Source organism: Calypte anna, chromosome 2 (assembly GCF_003957555.1).
Source record: "Calypte anna isolate BGI_N300 chromosome 2, bCalAnn1_v1.p, whole genome shotgun sequence".
Taxonomy (NCBI): domain Eukaryota; kingdom Metazoa; phylum Chordata; class Aves; order Apodiformes; family Trochilidae; genus Calypte; species Calypte anna.
In genome coordinates this window covers 30,498,128-30,518,750 of record NC_044245.1, presented here as the reverse complement: position 1 = coordinate 30,518,750, position 20,623 = coordinate 30,498,128, and the positions used below count along the sequence as shown (strand labels likewise).

General features: G+C 39.7%; 1 protein-coding gene across 4 annotated transcripts in view; it reads right to left on the bottom strand.

Annotated features, from left to right (window-relative positions):
• Positions 1 to 20,623, bottom strand: part of HDAC9 (histone deacetylase 9) — a 453,995-nt gene that overhangs the window by 261,890 nt on the left and 171,482 nt on the right. For all 4 annotated transcript variants that reach the window (XM_030444747.1, XM_030444749.1, XM_030444750.1 and 1 more), the window contains exon 3: positions 11,430 to 11,492. In XM_030444747.1, the coding sequence (XP_030300607.1) occupies positions 11,430 to 11,492 (63 nt within the window). The remainder of the gene's footprint in view (positions 1 to 11,429; positions 11,493 to 20,623) is intronic.

The window sequence follows — 20,623 nt, the reverse complement described above, 5'->3', positions numbered from 1 at the left end:
TATACAGCCTTCCTCTTCTGCAGAAAGCAACTTCTGTCTTCTGGGTAGACTTTGTAATTCCATTCATAATTATGAAGTTCAAACATCTGAACATGTTAACTAAGGAGAAAGCTGAGTTTTCTTCTCTTTATTAAAGACAGTTGATTCTAAAAACCAAGTCCTGACAGGGGGACACAACATGCTATTTCCTACATAAATGCTATCATTCAATGTTATTATCTAGCGCTTCAGGTTTTTCAGTCCCACTCGAGACAGAGTCCGAACAAAGACCAGTTCAGACATACAGAACTTCACAGCCATGAAACACTCTCTCCTTTCAGATCTTGAAACTTCTGCTGGGGGCGTTCTTGTGGAGAGCAGTTGTTTTGAAGGGTTCTGTTCCAAAAAACATCTCCATTTTATGGTGCCAGGCTCAGCACACCCCAGTGCTGGCTGTGAGGGTCAACCTGTGCCTTCAGCTTGAAACGAACTGCAACAACAGTGACAACTATGATGTCTGTTTGACCTGTGTTTGTTACCATGTCAGCAGAGTTATTTTATGGTTTTGATTTACACAGCAAAGTATTTGATACCAGTACCTAAGTAGCAACCAAGGAACGGTATCACACTCCAAGGAAAGGTATCACACAAAGGCAAATTTTTCTATAACTCGAATTCTACTGATTTTCAGGTTGTTTAGAAAGGATAGGGGCCTACCAGAGCACTCTTAGGTTACAAAAATTAATGAGGACAGGGGGATTATAGTGGTAGATTGCTTGGAAAAAAATACTTACTCCCCAAAGCAAGGGTTTAAAAAAAAAAAAAAAAAAAGCACAAAACCTGCACACTAGAGTCATGAAGGCTTTCCTGGAGACTCTTTATGTTACACCGCACCAGAGCTCAGACAGCTCAGGGATGCAGATGGTTCCTGCTTCCAATGCATCGATTTTGGTGCAGGTTGCTCAAGCCTACACAGATGTAATTTTCTACTTCATACATTGGTAGGGTATTTTCCTTCAGCAGTAAAAGATGAAATGTGCCCTATGGATGATGAAAGGTAATTACTAACAGCTTCAGAGGGACAATATTAACATAAATTCTACTTATTGGTAAAGTGCCCTGTGTTTAACTGGACTTTAAGAGGTGCTAATTGAGTGTGAAATTTTGGGCACTGTCTTTTAAATGCTGAGAGGTGCAAGGGATGCAATCTCTGGACACAGAAAATTTCCCAGGCAGCAGTTTTGCATGTATTTGGAGCCATCATATGCCAGAGCTGAAGAAGAGAGACCCTGCTGTGCTTATGAGCACGGAAGAAGAAGAGAGACCCTTCCTGGCTTATGCCTCCCCTCCCCCCAACCCCAATGGTGATGCCCTCTGCCCCCAGTTAACATCACACACCCACTGCAGCACAGAGAAACACAGGGCACCTTTCAACCATGGTCGGCTGGTCACCCCATCAGTACCAAGGGACACCTGAATATCTGTGCTGTACAAGCGATGTGGCTGTTCAGCAGAGGAATGAGAGCCCAGGAGGAAGGAAAGGATGGGAATGTTGCTCTTCCTAGCAGCATCAGCTGTTATTTCAATAGGCATTTACTATAAATCTACATAAGCAAATACATCATATTCACATAGAACAAAAAATAAAATATTAATGAAAAAGAGGAAAATGAACACAGTAATAGTCCATATTTTTAGATTCACTCCCTTCTTTCTGAATCTACAGACACCAAAGACTACTCGGCTACTAAATCTTCTTATAACCTACCCCGCACCTGGAGTTCCACCACAACAGATCTAGCAGTAGCATTCCTAAAGGGAATAACAAAAACAAGTGCTTAAGAATCAGTTCCTGAGGTCTTCAGGACTAAATGTGTACTGCTGCAGACCTCTGGACACCTGCAGATGAAGAATGGCAGACAGGCAGGTTTACAGGGTGCAAGTCAAACTCCGGTGGGCTGGTAAGCCTGCAGGAGGAGGAAAAACACTTTTTCTTAGGCACTCATCCAAACTCACCTGAACTAACTTGTGAAAGAGCATTCTTTAAAACATTTTTCTAATTTTAACATAGCAATTCCAGAATGCCCTCAGTAAGGGAGGACACTGAAAGATTGGTGGTAAGTCTACATATGTGCATCTTCTATAATTGAATATGCATTCCAGTGACAGGTATATATGCATGACCAGTCATGAGAGAGATGCATTCACTTTTAGATGAGGTTTGAGAATTTTAGCCCAAGGCAATTTTTTTCTGAGTATTCCCATTTCTAACTACTTATTTTCTAAACAAAATAGCTGTGTCAGTATTAGTATCTTTAATCATCCATAGCATTGCCATTACTTAATTCAGCTGCATTAGCATTCCTTCTTATTCCTTTGCCTATAGTCCTTTGATGTTGTCATTTGTAATTTCTCTTCTTTCCTCCTAAGTTCTCCAGCTGCCCCATTATCACCCTGTATGCACTGGCATGAGAGGAAAAAAACACAAAAACAACCAACCACAAAAACCTACTCAGAAAATAAGAGCAAAGCTCAGAAAATTGTCTAGTGGGCCACGCATAAGAGGAAAGACAGGGATGGTGCAGGTGGCACAGCAACAGGAATTTACTGAAAATTGCTGGTGAGACTGCTCTGCAGTTCCTCTAGAAAAACTGAACTACATCAAGAGGGAGGGGACCGGGGGGGCTTGAGGATTTAGGGATAGTGAGGTATAGAATTTGTTCTGTGTGCATAAACAGACACTGTGCTCTGAACATCTCCCAAATTACTCCCTCTTAGACACTATATATATATATATATATATATATGTATATATATACATACAAAACAAGTCTGTACAATGGCAAGGGAAACTCTGAAGGTTATGGGACTACACAAGTAAGTGTAGTCCTGAGATGGTTTTTACAACTTCAGATGATTGTCAAATACTGCTGCTTTCCCATGTATTCTTCATTATGGCTTTGGAGGGGTTTTCATGACATAAACTTCACTCAACTCATGGAGTTGACTGTTCTCATAAATGTTTTAACATGCAGTTTTCCTCTTTTCTCGAACAGTTAGAAGTGTACTTCAAACTCCCCTGGTTTCCACCTCCCACATCATTCTCTTGCATCTTCAGTACCTTCCCTATCTTCGCTCATAATATTTTCTTTAAATCTCTTTCCCTCCAGTCTTTCACTCCAACTCCCTGAAAAAACCTAGGTAAGAGTTATTATTTCCTCCTATGGTAATACTGCCAATTCTTAGAAGAAACAATAGGGTAAAACTTGCTTATTCTTCTGCAACAGACTGACTAAGAAAAAGAGTGACAGCAAATAAAAGGATGCTCACTCTGACATCTGTGTGGGAATGACTGGATCTGTCTTTGGAGCTTGGAACAGATTTGAGCAGATGTACAACACAGGCTGGTGAGCATCTACCAGATCTCAAGGTGAAGTGGTCTCCTGAATTTAGGTCCCACTAGATTTCAGCAGCTGCTGTGCAAGCCTTTTCAGAATGAGCATTTTGAAGCATCTAAGTAGTTTCTATACAGTCCTTTAACAATAGGTATCTACATGTAAAAGTAGGTATGTTAGTATAAAGATCCATACTGACGATTTTTAATTTGCTATTTCTTACACTATTCTGTGCCTCATACTAATTCTTTCACTGCTAACGTCAACATAAAACCTCCAAAAAGCTAGGTATTTTATTTTATAGTTTTGTGTGATAATCTAATATCTGTACTCTTTTATGCATTTTAAAACTTCAAGGTTACATTCAAAGTAGAGAAAAACTCTTCGAGAAAAACAATCCAGGAGTTTTACTTCTTTTCTATCCATAGGAAAAAGATTTCACAAGACTTAGGAAAGCTACAAATTTTTCAATAGGGATGTTGATCTAGAGATCAAACAAGTAGGTAAAGAGACCTAGGAACTTATTGTGTCTGCAAGAAAAGGAGTTGTGAATAGCTAAATAAAGGGCCATCACTAACATTGTACTAAACTTAAAAAGGGGTAACAAACACCAAAACCAGCCTCTGTGTAACATTAGGTACTAAAAGTCTGCTTCCTCTACTCCCTCTCATACTGTTACTGCACAACACCAACAAGTTGGTGGCCTTGGGTACCAAGAAAGAAAAAAGAAACTTGGATTAAAAACAGAAAAATTGCAGGAAATTATTAAATTAACTTTAAGCTTCCTCATTATTCCATTCCAGACTTCACTGAAATCAAATAGATGTGGATCCTCCCTGTGGCATGCATACCTTCAACCACGGGGATCATGAAAGAGAAAAACAGTCTTTGACTGCAAAACCATGATTTATGCATTTGCCATTTTCAAATAATTCATCCCATCCCTACTCTTGTCTCCCTTTGATGATTGCTTCATTACTGGAAGGAACATGTTATCATTAGAATAAAGCATCCTGCTTCTCAAGCACATTCATCCACAAGGGGTTTGAATTTTTGGGAGCTCTTGTTTGTATGCTCCACAGGCCAGAGGGAGTTTGCAACCGGGAGACACAAAAAAATAAACAGATGTGTTGGCTATGCTCAGATTATACCAAATGCCCAAGTACCTTTACAATCATGGACAGAACTGCCAGTCTGCCAAAAAAGAAATGAGCTGCTTATTATGTAATGGGAGTTAAACCATCAGCGTATCACTCAACTATGCAAAGGCTTCCACTGACACTGCAAGCTTTGCTAAACCAGTAAGGTTTTAAAGCAAACAAAACAGGTGCCCCTGATTATACCCAGAACATGCATGAGGATAGAAACATGCCATTGAATTTGGAGGGGAAAGGTAAAAAAGAAAATATTATGGCTCAATAGATAATTATAATCCCTTTTTACTTCTCTATTTTATAAACTGCCAGCTTCCTGAGCAACACCTACAACGCAGTCAGAGGCTGCACTGACACCCAGCTGAAGATCTGCTACTTGACTATTTTTGTTGCTCTTTACTAAACTGTCACTAACAGCTTGCTCCCAGTTAAACACGTGATCACAAAGATCCCAGAGAACTTCCTTAGGGAAGAACATGCCTTTACTGTGTTTTTGAATTACAAATCTCCTTTAGGATTCGAGTTCTTTCGAGTGAGCAGAAATGTCTGTGAAGCAGCCATAAAAAATGGCTTGCTAAAAATGTGTCCCTTTGCTGAACCTTCTTCTTATGCCTGTGAAAGCATGAAGAAGGCTAATTGATCAGCAGACAGCATTTTTATGTAGCAAAACTAAAGGGGTCCATTTTGGAGGAGCTGTGTGCATATGTGACATGTTCACAATGAACACTGAGCTAAAAATAGCACCTGGATATCCTCGTTCTCATCAGCAACCACAACCCTGTCTTCTCCATCATTTGGTTCATCTATCTAGCATCCCTCTCCCTCCTCCAAAGAGACAGGAGTGATGGCACCCTGAGGTACCTCGTTTTAGTAGATGTGGGGGAGATGCAGAGGATGTTTGCATCTGCTGCAAGCACACATTTTAAACAATATCCTCACCCCTCAGCAGGCAGTTATCATGTTGTTTTGGCAGCAGGAAGGAATTTGTGGTTTTTCTTGAATGTTGCTCTTCTTTATTTAAACTACCAGAAATAAAGCAAAAATGACAGAATGCTCTGTCTATAAATAATCATTCCGGTGTACAGTTATATTAGGAGGTAACTCAGATGGCATGATAACGCCTAACAGGCTAATCTTAGACCTGTAATGCCATAAGATGAAAATAACTAGGCTAAGAATAACTGACCCAGAGGAGTCAGCCTGTTAAAGAGATCCACAGAACAGGGCATTTTAGATTTTCATGTGTTTAACAATAATTTCTGCCAATTAGTTTCTCTGGAATACTTAGGATTACACCCACCATATAAAAAAGTCCATCCTTAACAGTAGTTGGGAAAGGTTAAAATGAAACAACACCTGAAACCTTCCTGATCAACTGTACCAAAATGTGAAATTAATGTGGACATGCACGTTAAGTTTTTAAGATTATCCATCTATTCTGCTTTTCCCTAGCTTTTGCTTTCCCTGTAAAGATTGTACAGAAAAAAGAGGCCAAGCATTTGGTTCAGAAACAGAGGCCTGATGAAAGCTCTGGTAGTAAAATACATTACAAGTGTTCCTCACATCCAATACAAACCTTAATGAACTAACTGGATTCTGTATCCAGTTTTACAGGAGGGCAGACTGGCTGAAAGCATGTGTGTTTGAGTGCAGTGCAAAGCAATAGGTGTTCTAAAGCTGAACAGGTAAAATAATAAACAGCTGGAGTAAAAAGTCCTTTTCCAATAAAATGAATTAGCTCAACACACCGAAGAGGGGCAAGCTAGTGTCCTAGTGCCTAGTGCCTAGTAGTAGTGCTCTGTATTAAATACAGTGTCTAATTGTATCAGGAAAGATGCTCAAATAGGTTTTGAAATTATGTTCTGCACTTTATTTCTTTCCAGCTTTTGTAATTTGCTATTCTTGTCAATCTTGCACTTTGAAATTCTTGTTCCAAGTTTTTACTCCAACATATAAATGTATCTTCTAATTCAAATTAAGACTGTCAAGTAAGCATGCAGCTCCAGAAGCTGGACTCACTATCTCTGCAACAACATGAAACAAAAAAGCACTTTCATTCCATTTTACCATTTTTATTCTAACTAAATTCATAACCAATGTCTTGCCCAGCATACATGACTGGGCAGAGCCTCTCCAGAATGAACTACAATAGATCTCCAAGCCTACATTGCTGATGTCTTCTCACTGTCAATTGTTAAGACTAAGGCCTTACTCTTCTGTAATAATTAATTCAAATACTTTTGCAACTACCATGAAGCACTAGATTTTTTTTCTACCTAGCCCTTACGGCAGGCATTGTAAAAGCCTCTTCAGCTGTTACCCAGAATTTTGCCATAATGAATTTTCACTCTCCATTTTTTACTCTGAAGAGAATTACAAAGTAAAAGCTTGGCACATCTATTCTCACTCTCCTTGAAAAGTTATTGCTTGAGATACCACATATGCAATATTTTGTATCTGTAAGAAGTTCATGCTACCTGATTCAGACATGCAAATATCTCAGGTTTTTCGTGAAATCAGAGCAAACCTTTAAATGAGTATGCTTTCTGCAACCTCTCCACAGGAACAGTTGAGCAGGCAAAAGTTTTGTTTGACCAGAGAAAAAACAGGAGAGCAAATATCAAAAAAATTTCTCTGAAGGCAATAAAAATGCACATGTATAAGCACATATGTGTGGTCACGCATCCACACAATAGATAAAAGCATATGAGATAAACTTTGTAGATCAGGATTTACTGAGGAAAAATAGCTCACGTGGACCTGTCAACCCACGTACAATGTGATGTGTGTAGCATCAATTCTGTCACTTATATTCAAGTGGCATACTTTGAATTTTCTGACTATGCAGGGAATAGAACACTGCAACTACATTCACTTACTACACTTGTGAAACTGCAGGTGTTTTGAAAGCCTGTAGGTGTATTAAATCAAACAAATTAATCATTCTGAATGGTTATATTTCTTTTAGAATAATTTTGCCCTACAGAGTACTGAGCCTGACAGGTATGATTTCCTGCATTTCACCAAAGGGTTAGCTGATGTGAGCAGGCTTGTGTAACTTACTCCAGTCACCTGTCAATTTGTGACAAGCATGGCTTTAAGCTCAAGATCTCCTTGAACTCTTGATTTTTCAAGAAAACAGCTTTGGGCAGGAAGCAGAGGATGCCTTATCCAATAAAAGCTGAGGTGTGATTTAGACAGGCCAGTGCAAGGGTGTGTCTCAAAAGGGGGCCAGTGATTCAAGCACAGTAAGCTTCCCCTTTGGAATACAGCATAGTACATAAAATCATCACAAGACAATGAACTTGGCATTTTTTTTTAAAGTCCCACATGTACAGATACCACAGCTGGGTAGGTTCCTTCTTCTTCACAGCGAACACCTGTTTGAGTACTGTAGCCCTGCATCACTTATGTATTGACTACATTTTAATGAGCATTCATGCCATGGACTGTGCTGCACTAAATGCTTTTTTTCAAGGACTTACCATTTGTTAATCACTTTCTGGTAAGGTGAGAGGCCAGTTGAATGCTAGGGTCCACGGTGACATGTCATACACTTGGAAGGTGAGAATTTTTTTGTAAAATTAAAGCAACAGCATAGCTAAATAGTACTTCCACCTAAATAAGAGTCTTTAGACTCCAGAGCTATTTGGTTGGTCATGAAACTAAAACAATTATGGCATCAAATAAGAATGCATCAGCATAATTTTATTAAATAAAGATGTACAGCACTTACTGCTGCATTTTAGAGCAACGGTACCATATGGGAGAATCTAGTTCAGTCTTCTCAAGATAGCTGAAACTGCTCTCTGAAGTAAGGTGTAGGTGTCTGCAAATTACACAGCTTATTGAGTCAGTGCCGATCTAGATTGCTCCATTCATAATTAGACTTTTGATTGGTACCTATCCAGATCATCTCATTCATAGTATGACTTACAAGCAGGGATGGCGACAGACAGGCAAAGCAGTAATTGAGGGAATACCAGAAGAACTGCTGCACATGACAGAAGTATTTCCTATGTCTGCTATTATCAGAAATTCCTTAGACAGTTAGCATTGCAAATATGTACCCACTGGCCATTGAATCCATCCTTTTGGGGGATGGCTCCATCTCAGTACAAAATCAGATTTTTGTCCATTGCATCTAGAATCTAGCAAACCTAAAAATCCACTGAATGTTTAAGTTGTGTTTATTTTAAAGACTTAAATAAGATCAGGGTGCAGATTGTAAACCCTCAGGGATCTGCTCTTTTCCTAAATACATGCAACTTTTTAACCTCAACAAAAGTCTCATACATGTAAATGAAAATAACTTTATAGTAAGGACACTGTGATAAGCAAATTTGAAATAACTGAGTCTAGCTCCTCCTACCACTAAAGCACATTGTCATACCCTGGTTATTTCCTTCTCCCCCAAATGCAGCACAGAAGGAGATGATACCTTAAAAGTTACCAGGCCTGATTCTGCAAGACCCTGAACTCAAGGGAACTGAAGGCAATCAGTAGTAGCACCAGGCTTTGTGGTTTCATGTGACATAAACTTAACTGCAGACCATGTACAATGCCAACTACTTGCAGTCTAGTAGTGTATTTTAAAGGCCAGCAGAAATACTGGGAACTTTTTTGTGTGTCCTACACAAATTTCATATTTAAACATCTTTTATGTGGATAATGTTCTTCACTGAGCTTTGTTTTTTGTTCCTGTTTCTTTTCAAAGTATCTGTTCTACTTGGGAAAACTGTGGGACACAGGGGAAACTGTGTATTTTATACGGGCCTAAGGTAATATAGGTAAGAATTTATACTTATAGATACAAATCAATTGCTACATGATATTCTAGTCTCCAGTGAAGAAAAGCAGAGCTATGAACTTTCTTATGCTTCTAATCAGAAAATTGCTATTTCTGAAGCTGCATTAATTGGTAGTTAAAAGGTGGGATATTGAGCTAAAAAAACAAAACAAAAAAAACCAGATTTTCACTGTGTACACCTAAGTTCAAGCTGAAATAGTCTTAAAAAAAGAACAACAACAAAAAACCCTAAAAAAAAAAGAAGAAAAAGAATAAAAAAACAACAGGAGGGAGGGGAAGCAGTCAGTCTTTATCTGTCACAAAAGCACGAGACACCTGCTGGGATGTCCAGGAAATCCAAAGAAAAGCAATAATTCTTAAACAAGAGGTCAACACTGTGGACAGCTTTGCATAACTATATTGCTTTCAGAGAAACTTCTACTTTTACCCACTGTCTTTGCTAGAGCTTTATTGTTCATATTTGTAAACAACTCCTTCACCTGATCTCTGTCCTTGTCAAAGGAACTGTAATTGGTTATCAGCATCCGTTCTAAGAAGTTATAAGAAGAGAAGCAGTTCTAAGAAGAGAAGCAGTAAATTCTTTGAGAAATCCAAAAAGAAAAAAAAACAACCCAGAAGCTCTAAAAAGGAACAGAAAATGGCTTATCTTTAATATTAACCATTTCTAGACCACTCAGGTATTCCCCTTACTTTAACCTGCACACAACACCTTTTCAATCTCTCATCGTTTCCTTCATTCTATAATCACTATGAGGTAGTCTTGACTTTTCATATTGACAAACACTAATGATGAGGTGAAGATGTACCTACGTCTTTTTACAGGAAATTTATTACCATTTCACAAAATGTCTGACAATTTATATTCATATCTGAAAATAGCAGTCTGCTCTAAACTTGTATTTAAGAAATAAATGCATGTAAAACTTCTTTCTGTATAATGCAGGAAAATAAAAACAAACAGACAAGCATGGCCTCAACAAGTGTACTAAACAGTCAACATGTGAAGAGCTGTGGTCTGCACATATAACTGACCTTAAAAACTGAGGAACGCTGCCAAGTTATGTCAAAGAAAAGTAATGTAAAAAAGAAAAATAGTTTTTAAAAGTTAAAAAAAAAAAAGAAACAGGGAGGTAAGCTGGACTAAAGTACATGTAAACAATTCACCCTACATTCCTCCATCAGGCCAACTTTATGTAAAACAAAGTCAGAAACCTAGGATAAAAAACTGCTAATAACATGCCTCAAAATATTGAGTTTCAACCCAATAAAAGCAAAACTGTGATTCACAGAGTATAAGACAGAGTGGACAAAAGTAACTTGAAATTTTTATATATATTTTTTTAGCCTGTCTATATTGACATTTATCTGAATGGCAACAATTCTTCCAACATAATTCATCTTCAAGATGTCATTTGCAGGTCTTAAACACAGCTAGTGAAGAAACTAGAAAATACAAGGATAACTTCAGATAACGAGGAAATGTCCAGTGTTCTTCAGAGTAGCTTTGAAATACCTTCCTTAAAAACATGTCCAATTTACATCCAATGAGTCATTACATATGACTACCACTGCCAGTAACAAATTAAGCCATTTACACAAAGTAACAAACTAAGCCAAGCATATTCAGGACATTTTAAAGTAACAATGTCATGAAAAGAGAAAGGGATTAGTATTAAACTCCTTTTGTACACAAAGTGAAGAAAAGGAAACTCACAGAAGGACCAGATCCTGTTTACTGCCTATAAAGGCTCTTGCTGCAGCCTCCTGCCAAGGGCTGCCTGAGGAAGCCTCTCTGTGAATAAGCCTGAACCACGAACCCCATTTTGCGACCACACAACACCACAAACAAGAAATCCCAAACTAGATTTCGGTTGTGAGCATTTTGCTCTGTCTAGAAAGCAGCAGGCTAAAAGAGACAAACTCTGCAACAGCAGCTGTCATACTGGCACAAAGGTAATTATTTAACAACTTACATAAAGCCCACAGAAATAAAGTCACTTTTTTTAGAGGAGGGGTGTTTTCTTGTCGCGCCAGGCTGTGTTTTCCCAGTCAGCCACTCAAGTTCAAGGTATGGAGGGAGCTGTCTCTTACCTGAGCTGATCATACTGTGCATTCTTTGCTGAGCCAAGAGCTTTTCACGTCCAGAAACCCCATCTGAGGAAAAACACGATTCACTCTCGTAAATTGTCTGCAGCATATTCCAACCCGTCTGCACTTCAGCTACACGAGAGGTTCATCACTGCACTTGCACAGGGGTGTCAGGCACGACCCTCTGCGGTCCTACCTCCTCCAGCGAGGGTTGCGAGATAACAACGCTTCGGCAGCTAGCAACGTTTAAGCATTTGCACAAATATCTACCGGGAAAAGGGGGAAAAAAAAAACCAAACAAAACCAAAAAAACCCAAAATCCCGAATGCCCTCTCGGCAGCCTCTGCCTGCGGGAAGGGAGCTGCGCACCGCCGGGTTTCAGCAGCGGCGATGGGGCGGCCGAGAGCAGGTGGAAGAAGAACTGGAGCAGTATCTCTGCGCTTCGAGATTTCTAGCGGGACGGGGGGGGTGGCGGGTGGGGGAGAAGCACAGCCTTTTTAAAAACCATCAAACCGAGTACGCTCCCTTTTCCGGCGACCGGGAACCCCGGATGGTTTGGTCTGAATTACCCCAGCCCGGACCCGTGTTCCTGTCCCTGCGTCCCTCTCCTCTCCCCGGCCGGGAGAAGTTGGCGGGAGCAGCAGCAGCAGCAGCAGCAGCAGCGATAACTCATTTGCATTTGAATCGACACCCGCGTGGCCCAGCGGCGGCAGAAATAGAACAATGGCCGGCCGGAGCCAAAAATAGGTCAAGCATGGCCGGGTGATTGGAGCCTGCATTAATGCGTTTAAAAATACCACAGCAAACACAGCTGTCCAGTCTCTGTCTTTCAAACCGCCGGCTGTCCTCCCTCCGCCGCTCGCCTTCGAGCGCAATTAACCCCTTCCCCCAGCCCAGCCCCTGCCGCTGCTGGGGAGAAGCCAGAGACGGGGGAAAGGACAGCAGGGAACCGGACAGACTCCCTTCATTCCCCTCTCTCCCTCCACACCCAGACCCACCCCACCCCCCGGGTAGTATTTTTTTTTATTTATTTATTTTTATTTATTTATTTTTGAAAAGCGCACAAAACCGCCACGGCTGCTGTATCAGTCCTAAAATAACGCCGGGAGGTTTTGCTGGCGATGTGGTTTCTGCCTCGCCCCCGCGCAGCCATCCTGCTGTTCTATTTTTGCTGCCCGTTTCTCTGGCTACGCCGCAGTTGGCTTTGGCGGGGGAGCCGGGCTGCTGCCTGCTCCCTGCAGGACCTGCAGCCGCCTCAGGAGAGGCGATTTCTGAAGCTAACAAGGGTTGGGGGGGGGAGGGTAGATGTCAGTGAGGGACCGGGTTTTGTGCGTGCATTTATAAGCAGCCTTTCCGTATTTAGCGTGCTTGATATAATTCTTGTAGTAAGTCACCAGTTGCGGCACACCACGTTAGACACAGTTACCAACGATGCACACAGTTCGGTTGAGTTGCTAAAATTTGGAGGGAGGATGAGCAGCTCACACTTATTTTTAGAAGCATTAGGCAATTTGCACGGCGTCTTTCTCAGTTTTCCAGCATTGATGTGCTTTGAGGAGAGCAGCGCTGGACGGCATATCATACCACAGCACCAGTGCTCCTCTGTCTTAGCAGTTTTCATGCATGCTTTGTGAACTTGATTTTTTCATAATGATATTTCAGAAGTTGTGCATCTTGTTTGCTGATTATTATGCCTACACATAAATACATTTCATGTCATTGTTACAGATGGTACTTTACTTCTGCAGATCCTCTGCTGCCCTATAGCACTTGTTACACGTATGACTGAAGCCTATCACTACATACATATGTATGAAGCATACTTATATAAGTATGTAGCAACCTGACTGCTCACCTATCAAAATTACACATCTCCTTCCACATTTTGGCCTCAGGAGAGCGACAATGGCCATTGGCCACTGGGATGTGTTTCCTCACTGTAATCAAGAAGCTAATACAGAGGTTGAATCAGAGCCTTCTAGAAATCCACCGAATTCTCAACTATCTCCATCACCTTTTGCTAGTGATGATGATTCAAGAATCTGCAAGGTAACTGAGGCTCAGTTTTGCTTTTCGGCAAAGGACCGTCTGTCTGCTCTTCAAGTAACACAGTAGATTGTAGCCAAGTGCAGTATTATTTTTTTTTAAACATCTCACAAATGTGTTATCGAAGGAAAGATTTACAATCACAAAGAACTGTGACATTCCTGTGACATTTGGATACTTGATGGCACTTAGCACTTGTGGCTCAAGTCTCCTTTCTCATCCGAAACCTTTCCTTCCTCCATGTGCCAAACTGACCGGGTCCTGTTGAGATTTAGGATTTGTCCTCTGGACAGAGATCCCACAGCAGCTGTCAAGGGTATTTTCCCTACAGGATCCTTAAGTTAGCACTAAGCATCCCCCTCTACTTGCCTTGTGTCTTCCCTATCCCCCAGTTTTCCACAGAACCTCAGCTGACAGCACAGACCCAGCTCTGCAAAGGGCACAGACATGGGCAGGGGCAGCACAGCGGTGTAGGGTGTTACAGTGCAACACAGGGGATGATCATCAGTCCTAACATCATATTACTGACAGCTGACAGTTTGATATTGTGAATATATTTCTCTTGAAATTAATAATTAAAAAACCCAAATATCTTGTGGGAAATACATGGCACTATGACAGTGCTGGGAAAGAAGATGTTTAACATGAGTGCAAAGGAGATCACCAATAGAAAAAGAAGTCTTTTCTAAGACAGAAAAAGCTTTTTATAGACAGAAGTAAATAAAAAAGTGGAATTGCCTCTGCCCTTGAGCCAACCAGAACATGACCCTGTTTAGTGATTCAGTGCCTCAAAATAATCTGGCCTTGCATTACAGGGAAACACTGGAAGAATAAGTTAAAAACAGGTCAGAAGATGGAAAATGCTGGAGTGTAGGATTCTGGTACTGGGTACCCATGCATGTTTATAACTTCTTATATATGCAGCTGAGTTTTTAAAGATAGTATTCACAGCTCTGACTTCAAATACTTGAGTAACTAAATAAAAGACAACCATTTTCAAGAGCAGAAAACATATGTTCTATTATTTAGCTGTAAGAGTTCTTAATTTTGTTGTACTGTATTTTAAACTGACAGACACATAAACTATCATATATTAGCTAATTCACAGCAATTCATAACTACAGCATTATACCTTATAATTAAGATTACATATTAAAAAGACATCAAAATATTTCATTTATGAAGTCAGCCACCCCCAGAGGTAGAGCTTTTACAGCCTGAATTCTTCCTACTTGTTTTGACGTATTATGGGCCTACTTTGGTTCATGCTTAGCTTTAAAACACATGTGTAAATCTGTCTATTTCCAACATAATATTTAAGCACAAGCTAAAATTCTATTGATCACAATAGAATTTAAACATGCAGTTAAAAACCTTGCTGAGTTAGCCCATTCTTTTCCTGCATGATCAAAAGAGTTTATAGAGCTCCTTTAGAGTTCCACAGGGGAAGGATAAAGGGTTCACGCATGAAGAAAATCTGTTTTTTATTTTTAAGGCTATGTATCTTACAAGGTGACATTTTCATATAGGAACATGAGGGGGGTTTGTTCTGTATTTCCAAATGCATTTCCTAAACTTGCAGAACTCTAATGACACTGGAGGTAAGAGTAAACCCTGGAAATGATTTAGTGCTGTTGAGGTGAATTTAAATGCAATCAGCAACTTTATAGAAAATGTAAGGCATGTTAGTAACAGTAAGATCTCATTACAGGAACTTCACAATGTGTTTTCCTTATTTGCCTTCTGAGTTGCTAAAAACAAATATATATAGGGAAATTAAATCTGCAAACTGCTTTTCTGCAACATTAAGACTGAGAAATTAAGCACTTAAATTAGAAAGAGCTAAGATTTTGCTACATTATAATTAAGTAGCACTTTTATCTTCTTACTTTCCTTGTTGAGTACAAACAGTATATTACTGTTTGTTTTTAGCATATCCCATTTCTCACTCACATTATTCATTAAAATTAGTAGGTTAGTTTCAACTTCTGCAGTTTTCTTACTAGTAAAGGAATTGCATAGATTTTTCTGCCATATCGCTCAATTGTATCTGATAAATATTACATACAAAATTAAATAAAGGCATGTTCTCTAGCTTCTAGTCAAATGCTTAAATGAGGATAAGGTGGTTTTACCAGTGTCCCATTGAAGCTTCCTTCAGCCCCCTTTCCATTTGGCAAGTTTTTAAAGAAAAATCATTGAGCAACAACATTCATGGATATCCAACAATGCATAAGCAAGTGGAAGCTAAATTAAGGGTTCATGGGTAGTATTAAATCTAGCCTATTTCAGTACTAAAGTTTTGAGCACTAATCTCTGCACCCTAAGGAGCTCCTAACTAATTTTATTTATATCTAATTCCCCAGGATTAAAGAAAAAAAGAAAAAAATTAACTATTGTATGGAACAGATGTTTCTGTAGCCACAGTTCATTACATGTCATTAGTATCATGTGAAACCCAAACACTCCACATAAATTACTGCATTTTATGCTGGAGGATTAACTAGGTTAACGAACAGCAACCTATTACTACAGACAAGCAGATGTTTTGGGAGCAGAAAGAAATCAAGGGAGATGCTCAAACAGACTGGTTCTTCTCCTTCCTGGAAGTAAGGGACCACATTCCAAACCCCTAGGGGAGTAAAAATGGATCATTTTATCCACGTGCTCTTCTTAGAAAGATTAATTGCTGTAATGTCTCTGATTAGTTTCTGTGTAGCAAGCCTGTCATGAAATTCATGTTGCTTTTTCTTTGCAGTGCTGTGAATCCCTGGGGACAGATATTTTTCAGCAGAGGACAAAAGTGTAATTCTATATGTGTTTAAGCTAAATTCAAGGATCAAAGGAATTTTTGTGGTGACAAAGACATATCTGTACCTTTAGGGGATTCTGTGACAAAGGAGATACAAAGAGATAGGAGAATAAAACTTTGCAAAGTTTTGAGAAGAAGCATTACACTTGACAAATGTACGAGTCTCTACCATCTTTCATTTAACAATACATGAATCTTTCTCATGCAAATTAGCTCAGGGTTTTTGGAACTAACTGATGACTTATCACTTCTTTCTCCTCTTAAAATATGCCTTTCTGTTCATAAAATTAAGTCTACTAGAAATCAAGTCCTAGATTCAGGATAACACCTCAGCAACACATGGTTGATTATAAGCACAAGGCTGAAGTTAAGCATAGGCTTAGGGGCTTCATCAATTAAAGGGTACATTCCTGAATCACGAAGTTTAAATAATTCTAAAAACCATAGAGTGATGTTAAAATAAATAAGTAATATTTAGGTTAGGAAATATATACACACCTCAATCGTTGTGCTGGTACAGTTCTTTATCAGATTAGAACTAAAATCCCTGTCTTTTGCAACAAGGCTGAGGTAAAGAGTATACAAACAATGCAAACCAGGTAGCCAAAAGCAACACCAGATACTGTCAAATCAACGCCTCAGACCAGCAAAGCACTTTGCCCTTTTTTATGCCATTAATAAGGCAAGCAGAGATACAAACAGTATGAGATTTGCCAGGCACTCCATGCTAATGTGCAGCTTCCTTGGAGAGACCCCGGTGCATTTGTGCACTGTCTCCCATGTCACACGGATGGACACAGAGGCAAAGCAGCCCCAGAGCACAGAACCTCTGGCAGTTTGCAGTACATGATCTGTGACAGCTCGCAGTATCTTCTGCATACTTGAGGCATTTCAAGCCTGTTGCACATCTACTGAGCAGATAATCTGTATCACCATACTGCCTGATGCCTGGTAGTCTGGCAGGTCAGATCAACTGACCTGGACACTGAGAGCTCCTGGGCAACAGACTATGAAATGCCCCTGGCTGGAGAATAAAGACAAACACCATCTCTAGCTTGTACAATATGCCAGAGTTTAAGTGTTTTTTTGGGATTTAAGCCAAGAAATGCAGGCCATGCTTAACTCTCAGGATAACTGCAATGTGAAAATCAATAGCTATGCAAAGGATTTAGGATCACAGCAGAAGACAGACAACTTAGCCTACAATTACACCGGGACCAAAAAGGCTAATAAAATCCTAGGGTATACAAAAAAGGTTATTTTGATTTACAGAAGTGACGTGGCATGTATATGCCAATATTCTTGGTTTACTGAATTTCCCCAATAATATTCTTGGCATACTGTAACTTGTTTCAGTATAGATACTTGAAAAAGAATGCTGAAAAACTGAGGATGGCTAGACATGCCACAAAACCAAAATCAGTTTGGAAGATTATTGGGAACTGGAAACTCAAAGACCTGAGCTACTAAGTTTACTGAAGAAGCTCAGGGGTGTTTGGCACTGTTTGTATATACACAGGGCAATATGTCTGGTGGTAGAGTATAACACTCTCTATTTTAAGAAACAAGGCTTTAAGAAAAATCCAGAAGTGGGCAAACGTATCAAACATGTTTTAGCCTCTACAGCCACTTATAAATAAACTTTACATCATAGTAGCCATGTCTCTGGAAAAAAGCTTTAAACAAAAGGCAGATTTTCTTTCACTACTACTTGTTACACAGTTTAGACCTGGTGATCATGACAGTACCACTGAACTTACTAAGAAGTAGTCAGAATTGCTTGACTGGCAGAAATAATAACAATTAAACAGAATAATTTTTCCTACAGCAGAAATACTTTTTTTTTGAATCACTCTTTCCTGAAAAGCAGGTGTAGTTTTTCTTTTTTAATCCAAGATATATTTTAATCCAAGATATATTTTTTCCTATATATACAATATTTACAAAGTAGGAAGATGGTATGCACTCTAAAAATCTTCAGGCAGCTTTTACATGACATGCTACACCCCCACCTAAATGGATTGGGACAATTTCTTTCTAAAATTTTGAAGCAAGTGAGGTTTTTTCTTATTTATCTGAAAATTTCTCTAGTTAGAAAACTGCCACTACAAGCCAAAAAAAAAAAAAAAAAATTTAAAAAATTTTACCTATATCAGTAAAAAGGTCCCTCTTTAATTTGTGAGCCAAGGAACTGAGCTGAGATGCCAGGCCACACATTGGGCTGTGGGTCCATGCCAGTGTCTGCTGCTGCACTTCATTTCCCACCTCCCCCATCCCTCACTGGGGAGCATTCAAGCACATGGAGAAGCTGCATTACATGCACAAACGTGCCTCTGAGAGCAGGAAAAAACTGACTGCTACTGTGCTATGAAAAGGTCACCTCTCATTCCAGTCAATAATGTTGTTATGAAACCACATGAAAGCCTCCTGGTTAGCTGGAGCAGAATGGCACCTAAGTTCAGTCCTGGACCTCTTCTGTTGTTTTCAAAATGTTACAGTGAATCCAGATCCAGTTTTTATCTGACTTTTACCTTGTCTTGAACTCTGATAAGGAACAGAGCTGCAAGCCAAAATGTTATCGATCCATCAGCTTGGGAGTTGTTTTTACTGTGCTGGTGAATTTGGAGCAACACTGAAAGATGAAAACTGACTTCAATGGATGCACTGTGATTGTTTTGCCTGACTTCAGAAGAACAAGGATTTCTCCCAAAGAGCATTGTAATCTTAATTTCCCACATTTATAGATGGCAGAAGAGAAAATAAACCGGAATACAATCAGAAGCAAGATTTTGTAATTCTCAAAGGAAAATGAAAACAGATTTCAACTAAATATAGCCTCTCTCTTTAGCTAAGTAAACCACCTTGAAAATCTTAATGCAGCTACTTACTGTACCTGAAAACACCTATATAAATATACTGTGAGACTATCAAAATGCATCCCAAACTTGACTTTTATAGATACATGTGTCCAACTGGTATCCCTAAGGGCAGAATCAGCCCCAAGAAGGCCATTTTTCATACTTCAAGCTCATTTAGCCAAATCATGCACCCTTCAATTTGCTAGGCAGTCTGTCCATAGAACAGACTGAGCAATTGGCAAGGAAGGGTACAGTAAGTGCCCAGCAAGGTCCCACCTCAGCAGGCAGACGTGGGCATCCCTCATCTGCCCCATCTCTGGCTCTTTGTAGCAAGAGGAAAGTACCGAAGCTCTCTAGGACAAGAGGGTAAGGTTGAACCCCACAGTTTACTAAAAGAAGAACTGTGCACAAAAGAACTGACAAATTGTTCTGATCCTCAAGCCACTATGCAATGACTAAACAAATGCACAGGACAGAATTAATAATTTTCACTAAAAGCATGGGGAGCCAGGAAGATGTATGAATCCATGTTCAGACAACACTCCTCATCAACTCTTCTAAGGTATATCTTAGAAAGAATCAGGGAGGGAAAAGCTCCTATATTCACATCAATCTGAAGAGCTGCTGGGAAAGAGCAGTCCCAAAATGAATTAATAAATGAAAAACAGCTTGCAAATGCTGGAATCCTAATGCCACAAGCAGAGATGGCAGACTATTTTAGATGAGCTTAAGCTTCGGAGCGGCCAACATGTGGGATCGAACTTGGGCTTGGAGCCTGTTCTAAAAATAGCACAGCTCTATGGCTGTCACCCACTCACTTCGTATCCTGTCGATTGGTAGCTGAGAGAACAGGATGGCAGGACAGGTGATAACAGCAGGAAGAGCAAAACCTTTCAGTTGACAAATCAGATTCTGCACCATCATGAGTTAGGTCTCACATAAATCATTAGTCATGGATGGACTGGTATGTGCATGTTATGATCACATTTCATTTCCAGCCCTTTACCCCATTGTCAAAGCAGTTGCCAATGAAAAACTGGTAAGAAAATTTCCCTAAGCCTTGGAATTCCTTATTTATTTATTTTCAGACAGGCTAAGTGGCAGTTTTGGCTAAAAGCAACCATCAACAAAAGCTAGACTGCTCAAGGTAGCTGGTATCACCCATAGATCATGCCCACAGGGATGAATAAATAAATCGCAACCTAGACTATCTTAAACCTAATTGCATTCTCCATCTCCTCTCCCTACCTCTGCCAGACTGACAGTGTAAAAGAAAAGCTAAAAAGGTGGAGACAAAAAATTTGGGAAACTAAAAAGTGCACGTGCATTTTGCAAATAGTTTATTTGCCATGACTAAGGAACTTTCTATGTCTCAGAAGATGCCTCTTATGATAAGAATCTGGTTTTATTATCTGATAAAGCAGTGCAGCAGAACTGGACATCATCTTAACTGAAAATAGATGTAGTGTAATAATAAAGCT